This window comes from Salvia splendens, chromosome 11, assembly GCF_004379255.2.
Source record: "Salvia splendens isolate huo1 chromosome 11, SspV2, whole genome shotgun sequence".
NCBI classification, from domain to species: Eukaryota; Viridiplantae; Streptophyta; class Magnoliopsida; order Lamiales; family Lamiaceae; genus Salvia; species Salvia splendens.
In genome coordinates, this window is record NC_056042.1 from 10516942 (window position 1) to 10535851 (window position 18910).

General features: G+C 36.3%; 2 protein-coding genes, 1 non-coding gene and 1 pseudogene across 3 annotated transcripts in view; all 4 read left to right on the forward strand.

Moving 5' to 3' along the window:
* The window catches only part of LOC121755480 (40S ribosomal protein S9-2), a 458258-nt gene that overhangs the window by 192457 nt on the left and 246891 nt on the right, over positions 1 to 18910 (forward strand). The gene's annotated exons all lie outside the window — the stretch shown is intronic.
* Positions 1473 to 4012, forward strand: LOC121755472 (galactinol synthase 1-like). Its single transcript, XM_042150765.1, has 4 exons — positions 1473 to 1863; positions 2583 to 2903; positions 2989 to 3123; positions 3627 to 4012. The coding sequence occupies exons 1-4, from the start codon at positions 1543 to 1545 to the stop codon at positions 3837 to 3839; spliced, it is 990 nt and encodes a 329-aa protein (XP_042006699.1). The 5' UTR covers positions 1473 to 1542; the 3' UTR covers positions 3840 to 4012.
* On the forward strand, positions 5493 to 5696 carry LOC121756609. The gene has a single exon (XR_006040991.1). It is a non-coding gene; the product is annotated as a U2 spliceosomal RNA (small nuclear RNA).
* LOC121755474 lies at positions 9967 to 11350 on the forward strand (annotated as a pseudogene).

The window sequence follows — 18910 nt, forward strand, 5'->3', positions numbered from 1 at the left end:
TAGGTAGGTCCCACATTCCACTAACTCAATTTACTCACATTTTATTATAAACCAATATAAAAAAGTGGGTCTCACATTCCACTAACTTTTCCAGCCAACTTTTTTTTACATTTTTTAAAACTCATGCCCACAATAAGAGTGACAATTATTGTGATGGAGTAATACATTTTTATTCTATAACTCCTTAGGTTTCCACAACTCATTGTTTTAGGCCTACAATATTTTTTACTACTTCTCTCAATTAAAAACAACACTGACAAAACCTCGTCTGTTCTTAATAATAAATGAGGGTTGTAGATGTTGTTTAAATACAAACAATAAATAACTGAAAAATTAGAAAAAAGCAACCACTTACACACCCTACAAGAGAGTTGCATGTTATACAGTGATCATGGACGGAGCCACAAATTTTATATAGATGAGACACAAATACATATAAAAAGGATTAGAGAAGTGACATATATAGGGAATATTTCAAAAAAATTTAAAATTAATGATCAAAATATTATACATGATTTTTTTGAGGTGGGCATTGCCCCTAATAGATCCGTCCCTGGATGTGATTGGACGAGGATCGAGGGGGAGGCGCGTGAGCCTTCGCTCCATCTCGTGACGTCCTTCACCAAAATCCACTTGCAATGCGTCTCATATTGCGAACACTCTCAATTCATGAATTAAATGTATTGCGGACGCTCTCAATTCATGAATTTTATCTAATGCACTATTTTTTAAATAATTTATTTATCATATTGTATATCATCAACATAGTTTTTTTTAACATGACACCTAATTGAAAAGGATTGAAACACCTAATGTGATGTATTTTTCACCTTGCCTTTTTGAGTCAACCACGTTGGGGGACAAAACACATTCACGACTCAGAGAAAATATAGCAAAGAAACATGCCTGCAAAACCTAATTCTAATTTCAAATGCACACGTTGCTTGCTAATTAATAGGAGTACTATTTGTTTTTCTTCCAAACTTATTTATTTATTTTCCCTTTATAATTATTCCACGAGGACAATTAGACAACGACTCCCAATCTACATGCCTTTACTATTTTCCATCATAAAATTTCAATAAAGGAATAAAAATAAACCCCTGAAAATTAAAAAGAAAAAAAGAATAAAGTAGTATATCTTAAGTATGTCAATTCAATACGAATTGGACACGACCCCTACCCATTAAATCCAAGCCGTTGATCTTAGTGATAAGGCTTCATCAACGGCGAGATCAATGCTTATTCATTCTCTCCACACACATCGCAAAAGTAGAATACCACTTCATTGATACCATACTAAAACAAAAATAAATAAATATATATACATAACAATTTTTTTCATTTAATAAAAAAGAGTTGCATATTCATTTGCATTTCATTTCAATTGAATTTAACGTGCATGAACATTTCATTTTCGACCTATTTAAACAAGCTGAAATCATGGCATTGAATCTCAACAAAACACCAAAGACAAAAGTGAGAGGGTTTTGTGCATCATAGTCTTTGGCTAAAAACAAATCTTGCGATAAAAAGAAAAAAATGGTGCCACCATCTGATGCTTTATCCGTCGGAAAACTGACGCCGGCCCTCGGGTCGAGGAAGGCATACGTGACTTTCTTGGCCGGAACCGGGGACTATGTGAAAGGGGTGGTCGGTCTAGCCAAGGGTTTGAGGAAGGTGAAGAGCATCTACCCGCTGGTCGTGGCGATCTTGCCTGACGTGCCAGAGGAGCACCGTGAGATCTTGAGGTCCCAAGGCTGCATTGTCAAGGAGATCGAGCCGGTCTATCCACCGGCCAACCAGACTCAGTTCGCCATGGCGTATTACGTTATTAACTACTCTAAGCTTCGTATTTGGAACGTAAGTTATCTTTTCATGCACACGACGAAACTACTAATTGTTAGTATTAAGTGTACGACTTAGTGTGCGTGAGTTGGCCTAGTGGTTGATGTCTCAGCCAAATGTCACTGTGACACAATCTTTAAATTTATATTCATCTGCCTATAAAAAAAGTACTGACTTAGGAAATATTTATATTTTATGAATTAAAATGCTTTTTTTGGTTGGATATTGTTACAAATCTTGAAACACAAGTCTTCCCTAACATATGCATTTGATTAATGACGTTTGGTTGAAAATCTTTACCTACTAAAGTATACACTTTGGAAAAGTTTGATGCTTATTAAAGTGATGGCATAGTTGTTTTCCTATTCTAAAAGTAGGATTTGTTTGAAACACTAATTTGTGTTCAAAGGGTGTAATTGGTCATCTATGTGACTACTTTTAAGATTAATCAACTTCATAAATATCTAACATCTATGAAACACAAAATCATGACACCTATTTACCATGATAGGAAATAGTATATATATGAAGACAAAAAAGAATTCGAAAGATGTCATGCACCTAGAAAACACCTCAATCAAGACAAAAACAATTAGGACAAAAGAAGGCAACAATATCATTAGCCAAAGAAAACTATGTTGTTATCCTCCAATTTCATATGTGAATTAACTAACTTACATAGCTTCTTTTATCCAATTTCTTGATACATACATTTTGTTTCCAAACAATTACAGTTCCTGGAGTATAGCAAAATGGTGTACCTCGATGGAGACATCCAAGTTTTCGAAAACATCGATCACCTCATGGACACCCCAGACGGCTACTTCTACGCCGTTATGGATTGCTTCTGCGAGAAAACATGGAGCCACTCTCCACAATACGCCGTTGGGTACTGCCAGCAATGCCCTAACAAGGTGACCTGGCCGGCTGAGATGGGCCCCCCTCCCCCGCTCTACTTCAACGCGGGCATGTTCGTGCACGAGCCAAGCAAGGCTACTTATGAGACCCTCCTCGAGACTCTCCAGATCGCCCCCACCACGCCCTTTGCAGAGCAGGTAAACAACATTCCCATCACTCAGACCCCAAGTTTGATTCACTCAATAGACTTTGAGTCAGTTCGTTTATTTATTTGCACTGCAGGATTTCCTGAACACCTTCTTCAACCCAATCTACAAACCTATCCCGCCGATCTACAACCTGGTGCTCGCCATGCTGTGGCGCCACCCTGAGAACATCGAGCTCGAGAAGGCCAAAGTTGTCCACTACTGTGCCGCGGTAATTGCATCTTCACTGCAAAAAAAATGTATCTTAAAAAAATTGAGACGCAATTGAGACGCAATTACTAGCATTTGGAAAATTTTAAAGATAATCATAATTTAGGATGCAAAAGAAAGCGACCTAAGTTGAGGGAAAATTATCTCAATTTTTAATTTTTTAGGACGTTTCTATTTGTGTCCCCTAATTTTGTTGGGACACTAACAATAAGGACACTTATGAAGCGTTGGTGGTATAATTAGACACACAAATTAGCGTCCATAATAGCATTAAAAGTGTCATAATCAATTTTTTTTTCGTTGAAGTGCTTTTAGGTTAAAATGATATTAAAAAACGTATTAGTAATTCTGTTAGCAATTGAAACTGATATAATTATCCCAAATCGGTGTACAAAGAGAACTGAAATCACTGTATAAGTCTCGTGAGCCTCTCCTCCTATCACCAGTTCGTTTTAGGATGGAACGCATGGATTTTATCAAATTCTCATACGAAATTGTTTTCAGGGGTCGAAGCCATGGAGGTACACTGGGGAGGAGGCTAACATGGATAGAGAAGACATCAAGATGCTGGTGAAGAAATGGTGGGACATCTACAATGACGAATCCCTCGACTACAAGCCGGAGGAGGAGGCGGATGAATCCTTCTCCAAGCCATCCATCTTGGCCTCCCTCCCTGAACCCGCGGTTTCGTACGTCCCGGCGCCCTCCGCTGCCTAAACAACTACTATTCCTACCTCTCTATGGCCAACTTAATTTGCTTGTTTTTCGTGTAAGAAATATCCAAGTTTGTCTTGTGTTTGAATGTGTAATGTAATGAATTAAACTAATTAAGCAGTATTGGAATGTAAGAGTTCTACTGCAGTTATTATGAAAATATCTATTTTATTCAACTCTATTTATCATCACAAATTATCACTATATTTCAGCTTGTTTTTATAGCCACGGATTCAATATAAATGTATGAGCTTCTGTTTTTAAATATGTTTTTGTAAGAACATTGTCATTCATTACACGTAGCATCTAGACACATCTAATATGAAAAAAAAACTAAGCATAACTTTGGAAATAGTTTTTGTTAGAATTTAGTAACGGCTGTTATTTGTTCCGTTTATGAATATTTTAGCCAACAAAGAAACAAAATGAATTTGGAAGTATCCAATTTTGAATTTCATGTGGTCGAATTGAAATTCTGGGCATGAATTAGACCTTGCCATATTAATCATGCGTGAAGAGAAAAAAATTGCTGTCCACAAAAGCTGGTTTTTGTTATTGTATTGTTTTGGTCTAATTCCATTTAATCACTTTTCTTCATACCTTCACATAAATTAATTAATTAATCAATATTTAACTTTTATTAGTAATTTATAGTAAAAGTAATGATATCAATAATTAATACTCCCTGACTCCCTACATCAATAAAAAAATTGTCATATTGTGGACGCTGACTATTTCTAATAAGATTGTTGTTAGTGCGAGTTGAACTAAAGTCTCACTTTAAATATGTAGTATAGTTAGTATTGTCAATTGTGTGGACTCTACCACTGTAGACAAAATGTTAGTTCTTTTTTCTTGTGGAAGAAAAACATTGTGGCACATTTTTTTTATGGAGGGAGAGAGTAAATGATGTGAACCCGATGAGTTGATTAGGGCCCGAGAGCGAAGACAAATTGAAGGCAACCCGATGAGACGAGTGGTCTCCAGAGGGGTCTACTCGACCGAGTGGCTCCATACCCGGAATGTCGATCGGTCGAGTCAAAGTGGCTCAAGATATTCCATAGGGGTCTACTCAAACTCAACTGAGTGATTCCACACCCGGAATCCACTTAGTTGAGTCATCCGTCCGGAATTGTGACTTTCTCCCTAAGAATTCCCTATTTTACTCTGTTTTAGCCCCGACTGCAACCATGCTAGAGGTGACAATTGCATGTTCCTTTTTGAGTTCCCAGATTTACATGGTAACAACTAACAAGAACGAACGTCTATCATTTGCCTTTTTGTAGCAGTTCATAGATGATTCCTACTTTCTTATTATCATTCACTTAAGTGCGCAATAATACTTAATTAGTTTTGCACAATTATCCCACATCGGATATGCAAATGAAGTTATCTCCAAAAACTTCCCGCCATAAGTGAGCCACTTCTTTTGACAGAAGAATAAAGAATTGATATTTAAAAAGTTGAAGTGGAGAGAGTAAAGTATGAGAGAGGGAAAAAGTAGATCGGGTAAAAAGAATAAAGTAGGTGGAAAAAAAGTAAGAGAGATGATTTTTTGCTTTAAATTGGAAATGACTCACTCTCGAAAAGTAAAGTGACTTGCTTATGGTGAGACGGATGGAGTATAAAAGAAGAGGTTTGTCGATGTAGAAGCCCGTACCTTTCTCGGCCTGACTAATATCTGTTCTTATTAATTTAATATCTGATATGTGGGTCATTGGCTTATACGATATTAAATATATTTTTTGATGGGCAAGGTCCATCATAGTAACTTACTACTTGGGTCTTAAAACATTGCCTGGGTCTTCAAGCGTTGCCCATGCGTTGCACTACACTACTGCACGGCCTTGCGCACCACACTATTTCAAGTACAACCATTACATATTTTGATATTTTGATTTGTAATTATTTTCAACAAAATAACCGTAATGGTTTTATACATTTAATACAAATCAAGCAGTGGATAATGTTATAAGATTGCCTGTGGTTCAAAAAATCGAATCTATTTTCATGTACATTTCTCGTATAGAAAAATGTTGCATTGATAGCAATAATGAAACAAGAAGGTGGCCAATAGAGCTTTTAATTTATGTGTTTCTATTTACTTTATTGTTTTGGAATTGAATGTAGTTAACTAATGTTGGAGAAAAAATACTGAAAAATCGGGGTTAAGCAAAAATACTGAAATACCACACTTATCGTATTGAAAGAAGATATTGCCAATATACTGATTTTGGGGTATTACCGCCAACTTTCAGAAAAACTTTTTGGCGTACTGTATGATACTGCACCAAAATCTCAGGTACGGTAATAATATCAGTTTTCCTATACCGCGGTATTTACTTACCACGAATATACCGAATTGTTGGTGTAAACTTAGAAAAGACGTTGGTATATATAAAGAGAGTTATATAATAATTATATTATAATTAATATATCTATAAGTGCGTGAGGTATACCACGTATACCTTAAATCTCTTAGCATAAACCCAAAACAAGTGCATTTATCCCACATCCATTTACAAAAGAAAAATTACGAGAGGCTAACTTTTAATATTGATATGAAAATTGCACAAGTAGTGAGGACTAAAGGCATTAGGATTTAACCAGTTGATCCGTTTTTCTTCCTTAGTTAGCCACTTTGAGCCCATACACTCTTACCCATTCTTTGAAACCTTAAAACCAAAAACTTTCGTATCACATGAGGGAAGAGGGTCAAGGAGATGAAATTTATCAAGGGGAACAAAAGGGGATAGCAATAGAATAAAAAAAATTAGAGGTAGTTGGGTCGATCAAGTTAGACAATCAGGTTGATCATACAAAAAAATTGAGAAAAGTTTTAAGAAAAGAAAGGGGTAAGAAATAGTTGCAACCTGACCCAGGAAAAAAATAAAATAAAGCCGAAAGTTATAAGGCTAAGGGTCAACATTGACCGAGAAGGAGCATCAAGTGGAAGAAGAAATAAACACCCCAAATTTGATCCGGCAAGTTTAGTCAAATCTTTGGCTTTTTGACTCATGTGATTTTCTCTTTCATGCATCGGTTTTGGGGGTAAAACATATACTACTTGATCGGTTTATCGCGCAAACAAGTGTTAAAATGTGCAGAAATGCTACTTGTCCAAGGCAGCAAGGCCGAACTAATCAAGCACGTACAAAAGGCGAAAAAGGCTAAAAATCGGGGGAGTTGATCAAGGGGCGAGGTCAAGCAGTTAAAGTGGGGACCGCTGGTTTCTAGAAGGAAAACGTGAGTAAATGAGCTGGATGTGGCGCACCATTCTGTTACCCAGGACGACGTTCTAGAAGGGGACACGTGCCAGCTTGTGAAGACGCCAGGACGAACCGATCAGAAATTTGTTATCCAAAAGCGTCGTTATTCTAGAAGAAAGAGCACGTAGCAATCAATGAGTCGCTCATCCTCTGCATGAGTGAATATTCCCTGTCAAGATCGTTATCCAGCTGGAGGCCGAATCGAGCTTATAAATAGAGGCTGCGCCACCACAAGAAAGTATCCGAGACTTTACTTTCCGCCTAGTTTAGCTTAGTTTAGCTTAGTTCAGCTCTCTAGCTTAGTTTAGCTTAGTTCTGCTCTCTTAGCTTAGTTTAGTTCAGATCTCTAGTTTAGCTTAGATAGCGTGGTTAAAAGGGCGACCGAAGGGAGCGCTGCAGAATAACCATTTCTGTCGGCGTAACTTAAGTTTCCCGCTAAGATTCTTCTCAGTTTACCGCTTTCTTTATTTTTGAAGTGTTAGCTTAGTTTATTTTCACGCTGTAATCGTATCATAGTTTAATCGAAGTTATTCTCTCTTTTAAATCGCGCATTTACTTTTCTATTATTATCTGCAATTTACTTGACCCAGTGTTTAAATTTTCGTTGATCAAGCTAGCTAGTTTGAATTCTGCCTAGATAAAAACCGTAGTTAAAACTCCCAAGTTAAAGCGTGGCAGCAGCCAACCCCCCTGTTCACTACTCACACACTCGACACACCAACTTCTCTGTGGGATCGACCCCGAACTTGCCGCTTTACTGTTAAAATAGTGCGAAATCGGAAGTTATAAATATTATCTTTGGCGCGTTTCGGTTCGAGGATTGATTCGATTAAGTGGCAACGACAATTTACTAATTGGTCCAACCGATTCAGTTATCCTCCATATAACTTGTTCCAATCTTAATCCACGCGTTTCCGAGCCCGCCATTATAATACTTATATAATATTTCGTCTATTCTATTAGAAATGAAATATTTGCTTTTTTGCATGTGATTTTATATAGTACTCTCTCTGTCCTAATAAATATGAAAGTTTGCTTTTAGGCACGAGATTTTATGCAGTATTGTTTCGTAAGTTAAAGAAAAAATAGTAAAGTAAGAGAGGGGGAAAAATAGAGATAAAGTTATTTCTATTTTAGAAAACGTTTCATTTTCAATAGAACAATCAAAAATGGAAAACGTTTCATTTTTAATAGGACAGAGAGAATATTATTTTATGAGTTATTGAAGCAAGCATAAAATAAGAGAGATAAAAAAAGGTAGAGATGATGTTGTTTTCATTTTAGGAAATATTTCATTTCAACCCAAAAAGGAAAACACTTCATTTTTAGTGGGACAGAGGGAGTACTTACGAACGAGGCTAGAATTTTGAACGCGTGCATCCAAATAGTTTTCTTAAATTATAACTATATAATTTTTGTATAAAATAATTTAATTTTTTATAGTACTCCTTCCGTCGCCGACTAAGTTGGGCCACTTCCTTTGGACAGAAAGATTAAGAAATTGTGTTAAGTGATTTAAATAATAATAAAATAAAATAGGAGAAAGGAAAAAAGTTGGAGAAATAAGAGAAAGTAAAGTAGGTGATGGAGTAAAGAATGATTAGATCTTTTATTTTTTTGTCGAAAAAGAAAATGATTCAATTTTGTTGTTAAATCCCAAAAAAATATGACTCGACTTAGTTGGTATGAAGGGAGCACTATAAATTAGATAAATAGATTTTGCATAAGATAAGACATCAAATCAAGCTATCACAAAACTTAATAAAATTTATCCTCGCTCCATCCGTGGAATGTTGTCTAATTTTATTTCGGTTCGTCCGCGAAATGGTCCACTTTGTTTTTTTCCATTTATGATTAATGAACCACAATTTTCACTAACTTATTACACTCACATTCTATTATAAAATCAATATATAAAATGCGTGACCTACATTCCCTTAACTTTTTCCACTCATATTTCTTAAAACTTGCGTTAAGTCAAACATGGACAATATTTAGCGGATGGAGAGAATAATGTGTTTAGTGAAAATTAAAATATTTATTTAATAAAAAGTTATTAATATGAACAAACCTAAAATACATTAATATATACAATATTGATATGCTCCCTTTGTTCCCCAACACGTGTCCTACGTTGGCCCAACACAAATTTTAAGAGATATAAAGAAAAGTAAGTTGAAAAAGTTAGTGGTATATTTGAGTATTATTTTTATATATTAATTTTATAATATAATATAAGAAAAAATGGGTTAGTGGAATATAAACTTTATTATTAAAAATAATAAAAATGAAGTGAGATTAATTAAAAACGAACCAAAATGAAAAACTATAATTTGAATGAAGGAAGTACTCTTCTTGGAGACAAACTATATAATTATAAGTTATAATCCATATACTCCTTCCGTCCCGCACTACTTGCATTTATTTCCTTTCTGGGCGTTCCAAGTTATTTGCACTCTTTCCATTTTTAGTAACAATTTATACCTACAGCCGTAATTGTTGACTTTGTCTATCACTCAATCCTTTATCTTCGTGCCCAAAATGAAAGGTGCAAGTAGTGCGGGACGGAGGGAGTAAAATTTAACCACCATATCCTAAGCCAAAGGCGGCTTCTCGAGTAAAATTAGCTTTACAGACATTCGAGACCAAAAAAATTGACGTTGCTTCTCGGAAAATACCATTAATATCTCCCACTACGAATAATCAACGCTAAATCATTAAAAAATACCGTCGCCCCACTCTCACCCAAAAAATCATTAAAAGGAAGGAGGAATTCATGAGCAGTGACAGTGAGAGTAGTGTTTCAAATAATACAATAGAAAGAGAGTCGAGAAAATAAATTTTAAAAAAATTATAGGAAAATGAAGGCGTGGTCTACAAACAGTATGGTGGGCCGGAGGTGTTGAAGCTGGAATCCGACTTGGCGGTTCCGGAGGTGAAGGAGGATCAGGTCCTAATCAAAGTGGTGGCGGCGGCGCTGAACCCCGTTGATTACAAGAGGCGCGGCGGCGCATTCGGTGCCTACGATTCACCTCTTCCTGTAAGTAATTAATATATAAACGTTTCTTCAATTCAAATTCAATTGATTAGTACAGTATTATATATTTATGATTAGAAAAAATGATGTGCAGATTATTCCCGGGTTCGACGCTGCGGGAGTGGTGGTGAAAGTTGGGAGCAAAGTGGAGAATTTTAAGAAAGGAGATGAAGTGTATGGAGACATCAACGATCCTTATGCTGGAATGAAGCAGTTGGGAACTCTTGCTGAATACACAATCACTGAGGAGAGGTTGTTGGGTCTCAAGCCTAAGAATATTAGTTTTGTGGAGGCTGCTTCTCTTCCTCTCGCCATCCAGACTGCCTACGGCGGCCTCGAATCCGCCAACTTCTCCGAGGGCAAATCCATCCTTGTTCTCGGAGGAGCCGGCGGCGTCGGATCTCTAGTCATTCAGCTTGCAAAGCATGTGTTTGGTGCTTCACATGTTGCTGCCACTTCCAGCACTCCCAAGCTCGACCTTCTCAAGTCTTTGGGGGCTGATTTGGCTATTGATTATACTCAACATAATTTCGAGGATTTGCCTCACAAATATGACTTGGTTTATGACACTATTGGTAACATTTTAACTCATATATTCAATTATAGTAGTACTATTTGAATATGATTTCCTCTACTAATTAAATTTAATACTAATTCCGTACTTCATTATTTATACTACTCTTAATTAGGCCAACCGGATAAGGCCGTCAAGGTTCTCAAGGAAGGTGGTTCTGCCGTGGTCGTTGCTGTTGGCGTTGCTGTCGCGCCCCCTGCGTTTGCGTATTCACTCAATGCCAGCGGTGAATATTTGAAAAAGTTGAACCCCTATTTGGAGAGCGGCAAAGTGAAGGCCGTGCTCGATCCAAAGGGACCCTTCCCTTTTGACAAGGTCGAAGAAGCTTTTGCGCATATTGAGACCAACCATGCTACCGGAAAGGTCGTCGTGCATCCCATTGCTTAGGATTTCGGAACTACTTCTACCATTATTATGTCTTTTCTCTTGTTCAATAAAAACAAACTCTATATATGTTGTTTTCTTTTCTTTTCTTTTTTTTTTGCCGTAAGAAGCTATATTGTGTTTCCTGAAATAATGCTTTTATTTTTGTCGGAGTACTTTCACTTTCAGTGTTGTAATAAGCATATATAATGTTTGATAAGTGGTCATCACTGAAATCATAATTAGTGAATTTCGTGGACACTGAAATTCATATTCTAAGTTTCTACCAAAACATCTTGGTCTTATTTATGTGCTTTAGTCTATCTTGCTCGAGCAAGACTTAAGTTTTGGGGATGTTTCATGGTATTATGATTACAAGTACCTATATAGCTTGAAGGGAGAGGGTAAAATGATGGAATGTGGATTCGAGTGAAAAAAGAATATAAAAATCGGCTCCCAACGGACTAATGGGTTTGCACCCTGCGAATTCAACGTACCGCACGGTGTTAGGATCTTTCTACCGATTGAACTCACACAAACAAGAAATGTAAAGCACTCTCAAGCGATTACGTGTTTCGGCAATGGTTGCCTACATCCACGGAGAAGACTAACGAAGTTTATTGATTCACACTCTCAAGAAGATGATCCTCGCACATACAAATCGATCGCTCTAAACTAATCACAAGCAAGAGCTCATAACCCTCAATTCTATGCGTGTGTGTTGTGTGTCTTTCTCTCTGCCTTTTACATGATCAGAGCAAGCTAATATATGAGAGTACACGAGGGAAAAACTAACTAATCTTCAAGGCTCCAAAAATCAGTTATAACCGTCAATCTCCAACGGCTCTTTCAGCTCAAGAAACGATTTATTTCTTGATCCCTTATTTTGATCCCAACGGCTCCCAGCTGCTTCAGCTCACCTTTTAGTTCATGATTTGCAAAGGACACCAACTCACAAATCTCCACCTTGACCTTGCAAAGCATAATTCAACATCTAACTTCCTTCTCAACCTTGTTACTAAACTCTAGCACTCCACAACTTCCACCAATTCCAAGCAATGTCTAAACTTGGAAACTGGTAAAGTCTTTGTCAACATATCAGATGCATTCTCCTCGGTTGGAACCTTCACAACATCTATTCTTCCATTCTGAATTTCATCACGAATGAAATGCCTCCTCACATCAATGTGCTTAGATCTTTCATGGAACATCTGATGCTTAGCTAAACATATAGCAGAGTTGCTATCACATTTGATCTTCACTCCCATCTGCCTAACTCCAAAATCCTGAAGAATACCCTGCAACCATTTTCCCTCCATTGCAGCTTCAATCAATGAGATATAGTCAGCTTCTGTTGTAGATAATGCAGCTACAGATTGCAATTTGATTTCCAGCTTACAGTTGTGCCAAATAATGTGAAAACATATCCACTTTGAGACTTTCTGTTATCCAAATGTGCTGCATACTCTGAATCATAGAATCCCTCCAATGCATCATCACCTTTAGACCAGGCTCCACCTCCAAAATGCAACCCAACATTCACAGAGCCTTTTAGATACTTCAAAATCCACGTTAAAGCTATCCAATGTTCTTTGGCCGGGTCTGACATGTATTTGCTGGCTACACTAATTGCATGAGCCACATCAGGCCTTGTTGACAAATACAGATTTTGTATGTTTTTAAGGACTAGATTTGACTTGTTTTAAATGTCAATAATGAAAATTATGTTCTTAAATTACATATGTTATACTATTGGTATTTTTGACGTGTTTGTTGATAAATGAGAGAAAAAGATAGAAAAAGGTAAAAAAAAAAGGCCAAAGTGCAGCAGCCTCTGTTCGAGCCCATTCTGCCGGCGATTATGAATTCCAGTCAGTGCTTACTACATTCCATTCTCTTCGCCTTCGAAAGAGCTTCGCGTGGATATCTTGCATGTCTCAATCGGAGTTTTGTGGAGAAAGTTATGACAATTCTACGAACGTTGCGCAGTGCAGTCAAAGTTGACAGGAATTTATGCAGAAATTCACGGAAGAAAAGAAATTATTATATTGTGAAGTCAAATCTCTCCTATTTCGTGTAGGGCATGAAATTTATCAAAATTAAACCTTTTCCAGCCTATAAATACCTCTGAACCTAATTCATAATCTTTATCTCAGAGCCTCCAATCCTTCTCCCTCTCTACACTTCTTCCATTCCATATTTCACCCTTAAATTCATCCATCTTCCGTTTGAGCGGAGTTCTGCAGATCCAGGTAAGAGAAGACTGAAAATTTAAGATTCAACCTTAGGTTCTATCAATTTCTTTCATGTCTCGTACTTTATTTATAGTTTTTACTTGTCTATGAGTTAAACATAAATTGTGGAATTTTTTATTTTCCTTGTTAGCTCTTGTAGTTATTTGATTTATCCTTGCGCTTTCTATATTCAATTGATTAGCTACCTCTTGAATACATGTTAGAGTTGATTAGAGTACTCGAGAGATGAAATAATTGACTTGGAAAATGGATAATTCACACTTTAATTCAATAGAACTCATGAGAGTTAAGGTTTCACGTGAGGTCATTGGTCTTAACGATCTTTTAGGAGTTACATGTTAGAGATTTAAAGGGGACTTTGATTTCAACACCTAATCTACGAATTTCTCACATCGGGAGAGGGTTTAATCCAGTTAAGTGACCGACTTAATAACTCTAGAGACCGTAATTCAAGAAAGTCGATTGTGTTTTGGATCCTAATATTCTACATTCCTATGCCTGCTTTGTATCATTGTTTATATGCTTTCTTTTTATTTGTTTATTTATTTTCAGTCTAGTTTAATTAAATCAAACCAAAAAAATATATATGTGTCTTTAAATAGTATATGACGCTTAGTATATGATAGTCAGTTGCAATCTTATTCCCTGTGTTCGATATCACGGTACTGACCTTTAGCTATATTAGATCTACCCTGTAAACTTGTAGGTATTTTTAGTGCTAATAAATAGTGCATCAAGTTTTTGGCGCCGTTACCGGGGATTATTATTGCTTTAAGCTGATATTGTAAAATGGTTGATAATACTAATTTAGAGTGTAATATTTTGTAGAGTTTAATTTTTTTTTTGTTTTATTTGTTTTGCAAGGAGCACGAAGCATAACAATGGATTACTCCAGTACAAGATAGAATTATCTGCTACAATACTTGATATGCTCCGTCGAGCGTGGGTGAGATATATACATTTGATTGCTCCCTTGTTTTTATTAGTTTTCTTCTTTAGTTTTCTCCTCCGTAGAGCTGATGTTTCTCCGTATAGTTGAAGTTTAAAAGAAAATTTATAAAAAAAATCCTTTCTTTTTAACTTTTCTTTCTCGTTGTTTTTTTGTTTGTTTTTTTGTTTTTTTTTGCTGTTTATTCTTTTACTTCTGATTTTCTTTTTTTTCCTAAAAAAAACTTAAAAAAAAAACCTTCTTCCCCTCTTTATATTTTATTTTCTCCACACAATTCACACACTCATACTCCAAATTCACACCACTTAATCACATTTTTTGGATTCCACTCATTCTTATGTTCAACTGTCAACCAACCAAGGTATGTTCTTCTTTTAATTTCTGAGCTTTGATTTTGAATTTTTTCCTTGAATGGCCTTGTTGTTGATTTATATATTGGAAGTTTGGATTGGAGGATGATGAATTTGTGAGTCTTGGATTTTTGGAATTAATTATTGTTGGGTGTGCTTGAGTAAGTTGATCTTGTTGGATGAAAGTTGAATATCACTTTGGTTTGATTGTTGATACACATAGTTCATGTTCATAGCATTGCGAGGCTATTTTAGCTTGCATGAATTGTGTATATTTCTAGAGCTTAAATTTTTTTGCTTGATCTTAGTCTATTGTTGAAAATTTTTGCAATTAATTGGGGGATAGAGAAGATTACGGAGGATGAAAAATGATCATGTTAAGGTAGATAATTTGATTTGCATATTTTATGCCTTGATATGATTAAAGTTTAGGGGATTGTCACATGTTATGCATTGTACTCTACTATAATTTTCTTCATTCTATGCTCACATTGCGAAATTGTAGGTACATAAGGCATCCCAAAAAAAATCCCGAGAATGGGGGATATTTTATGAGCCTCAAAGAACGTCAAGCTAAAGACGTTAACCAAGCGCTTGTTGGGAGGCAACCCAACATTGGTATCTTTTTTATTTAGTTTGATTTGTTTTCTTAGTTTACTCACATCTCCACCGACTTTTCAAACTTATTCTTAATGTAGTTTTGAATAAGTTTGGGGGGATGAAGTGGTGGACCATGAGTTTAGTTGTTTGTTTTTATTTGTTTTTTTTAAATAAACCCGAGGTGAATCTTGTCATGAGCATAACATAGAAAATTTAGAAATACTCATGTTTAGGAACATCAGACCGAGTTGCCTATGATAAAAATTTCATTTATGTGTTGGTTGAGTTGACTTGATGCATTGATTTTAAGGTACAGTGAAAAGGTGTATAAATAATGAATTGATTGTTTGCCTTGGATCATGGCCATACCTTGTAAGACTTGAGCCATAAATTTATTTCTTGTGTGATTTATCTGCATTCATGTATTTGTTTCTAGAACTTGCTCCTAGTCTGCCTAAGTTTACATAGTGTTTAAATGATAAAAGAGGACGTTAGGCCATCCTTCTTAGCTACTTTATATATCCAAATTTATGACCTTATTCAAAATATTTTTCCCTAGTTAGCCACTTTGAGCCTTTAAAGCCTTTTTCTTTGGAAGCTAAATAAAAGGGAATATCCATACACTCTTCGTGAATTTTAGTTTATATTTTGTGAAAAGAGTTGGAGAGATAAGGTAGAAAGAAAAGTAGTGTGCTTAGTTGTGAAAAGTGCATAGACATTTGTGGTTTGAATGAGATAATTGATTGTGCATAGAAAGAAAAAAAAAGAAAAAATGTACAAAAGAAAAAAGAAAAAAGGAATTAGGGAAGTGAGAAGACATTTAGACAAAGTCTAGAATTTACTGAGATTCGAATTGTTGGTGCGGTGCTATGTTTGATGTAGTAGAAATTGATCACTTTTGCTATGTTTGGGATTAGTCACTTTTTAGCCATATTTCCTCACCTTACCAAAGAGCCTACATTATAACCGAAAATAAAGACCTTTCGGATTTTTGATTTTAATCACATAAGGTAGAGGAGGAATTAGACATCGAGCAAGCCTATGGTAAACTTTGCATGTTGCATGATCTGAGAGCATATATTCTTTACCTTATACACTTTGAGAGTGAGTGATAAACACACTTCTAAACACTTGTGAGTGCATGTACTTCAAGGTGATCAACGAGCTAGTAATGAAAATGCACTAATAAGCTTTGCTTGATTTGATTTTTATTCTTGTCAAACTCTTTATTTCTTGTTACAATTTTTTAGGCAACTATGAAGTCTAGTTCTTAGCATCCGTGTTTCTTTAGTAGTAGTTCTCTTTTTTTGTTTGAGGACAAACAAATAATTAAGTTTGGGGGAGTTGACAAACACAGATTTTGCACATTCTTAACAAAATGGTCAACATACCAACATAATAGAGAAGTAGATATAAACACGTCTAATAATAGACGATATATGATCAAATTCATACAAAACCACCCTCTAAAACCATGTAAAATCCAAGTATGTCACTTCTGTAGATCATCAGATCCATAATATTGCCAACAATATTTGCATATGGGATCTGATTCATTTCTCTTCTATCATTCTCTTCCTTTGGCATCTGCTCCTTGCTGAGTTTAAAGTGACTAGCCAAAGGAATGGATACAGACCATGCATCTTCCATATGATATTTCTTGATCACTTTGCTAATGTAATCTGTCTTGACCAGCTTCAATTCCCTCTTCCTTCTATCTCTGAGTATGTCAATGCCAAGAATTCTTTTAGCATCTCCCACATCTTTCACATCAAACTTCACCTTCAAATCATCTTTAATGACCTGAATTTATTTCTTGTAAGATCCAGCCAACAAAATGTCATCTACATTCAACAACAAATAGGCAAATATCCCTTCCTCATTATTCTTCACATAAACACAACTATCAAAACTAGATCTTTCAAACTTCATGGTCAGCATATGCTCATGGAATTTCAAATTCCATTGTCTGCTACTTTGCTTCAGCCCGTAGAGGCTTTTCTTTAACAGACATACTTTCTCTGTTCTTTACCAGGCTTTTCAAACCCTTAAGGCTGCATCATGTGTATTGTTTCTTCTAAGTCCCCATGAAGGAAAACAGTCTTGACATCGAGTTGATGCAGCTCCCAATCAAAATGAGCAGTGAGTGCCGGCAAAATCCTGATTGAAGTGTGCTTCACTACTGGAGAAAACACTTCTGTATAGTCTATCCCCTCAACTTGTGTGAAACCTTTTGCTACTACTCTTGCTTTAAACCTGATAGATTCGACTTCACTCACTTCCACTTTCTTCTTAAAGATCAATTTGCAACTGATCAATTTCTGAGTTTCTGGATTTCTTACCAAGATCCAGGTGCCATTCTTAAGTAGAGACTCTATTTCTTCCCTCATTGTCTTGATCCATTTCTGGCTTTCTTTGCACCTTATAGCTTCCTCATATGTAGCTGGCTCTTCATATGATAGCACCTCAGCCACACACAATGCAAAAAAAACTCATATCATAGTCAGAAAACCATCTTGGCTATCTGGTATTTCTCTTTGGTCTCCCATCTGGTGGCTGCTGATCATTTCCACCTTGAGTTTGCTCTGATTGTTGTGGTTGTGCTCTACTTTCTCCTCTGTCATCTGAAAACTCCAAATATTCTTCTGATTTAGTTCCATTTGAGCTCTCACCAATTTCAAAATTCTGTAGATCTTCCCTTCTGCCATCTGCAGCAATCTGATCTTTCTTGAAAGGCATTTCTGCTTCATTGAAAGTTACATCCCTGCTCACAATAATTACCTGGCCCTCTTGCTCCAAACACCAAAGTTTATAAGCCTTCACACCTTTCTGATATCCCAACATCACACACTTCTTGGCTCTAGGTTCCAATTTGTTCTGCTTTACTGCAGCATAAGCAGCACAACCAAAACTTCTTAGTCCAGAGTAATCACCAAGATTTCCATACCATCTCTGATCTGTGATTTCATTGGATATTGCTGATGAGGGGCACTTGTCCATGAGCATTGCAGCAGTGGAAATTGCTTCTACCCAAAATTTCTTTGGCAAACCAGAAGAGAACAACATGCACCTCACTCTTTCAAGCAAGGTTCTATTCATGCGCTCTGCAACTCATTTGGTTGAGGATTCCTTGGAGCTGTTATGTGGCTTTTAATTCCCTTTGATTTGCAATAATCCTCAAATTCAGTAGATATGAACTCCATCCCATTGTCTGTTCTCAGACACTTCAACACAGTCCCTCTTTCATTCTCACATTTTGTATGTCATTCCTTAAACTTTTCAAAAGCTTGAGACTTTTCTTTCAAAATATAAACTCAGACCTTCCTAGAGTAGTCATCTATGATAAACATGAATTATTTACCTCCACTCATAGATGCAACCTGAGCTAGACCCCATAAGTCTGAGTGAGCATACACAAATGGAGTTGTTGAGCTGTGCTTCCCGGTTGCAAAAGGCAGCTTCTTAGCCTTTCCAAGAATACATGGCTCACACTTTCCTAAGCCTTCTGATGCATTCAGCTTGATCAATCCTTTCTTGGCCAGCTCCTTGATCCCCTTTTCTCCAACATGGCTCAGCCTGGAGTGCCAAGAATTCATGCTCTCAGACTGAGACTGGGTAATGTTTACTGATCCAATGACTGTCTCTGCCATCAAATAGTATAGGTTGTTACTTCTCAT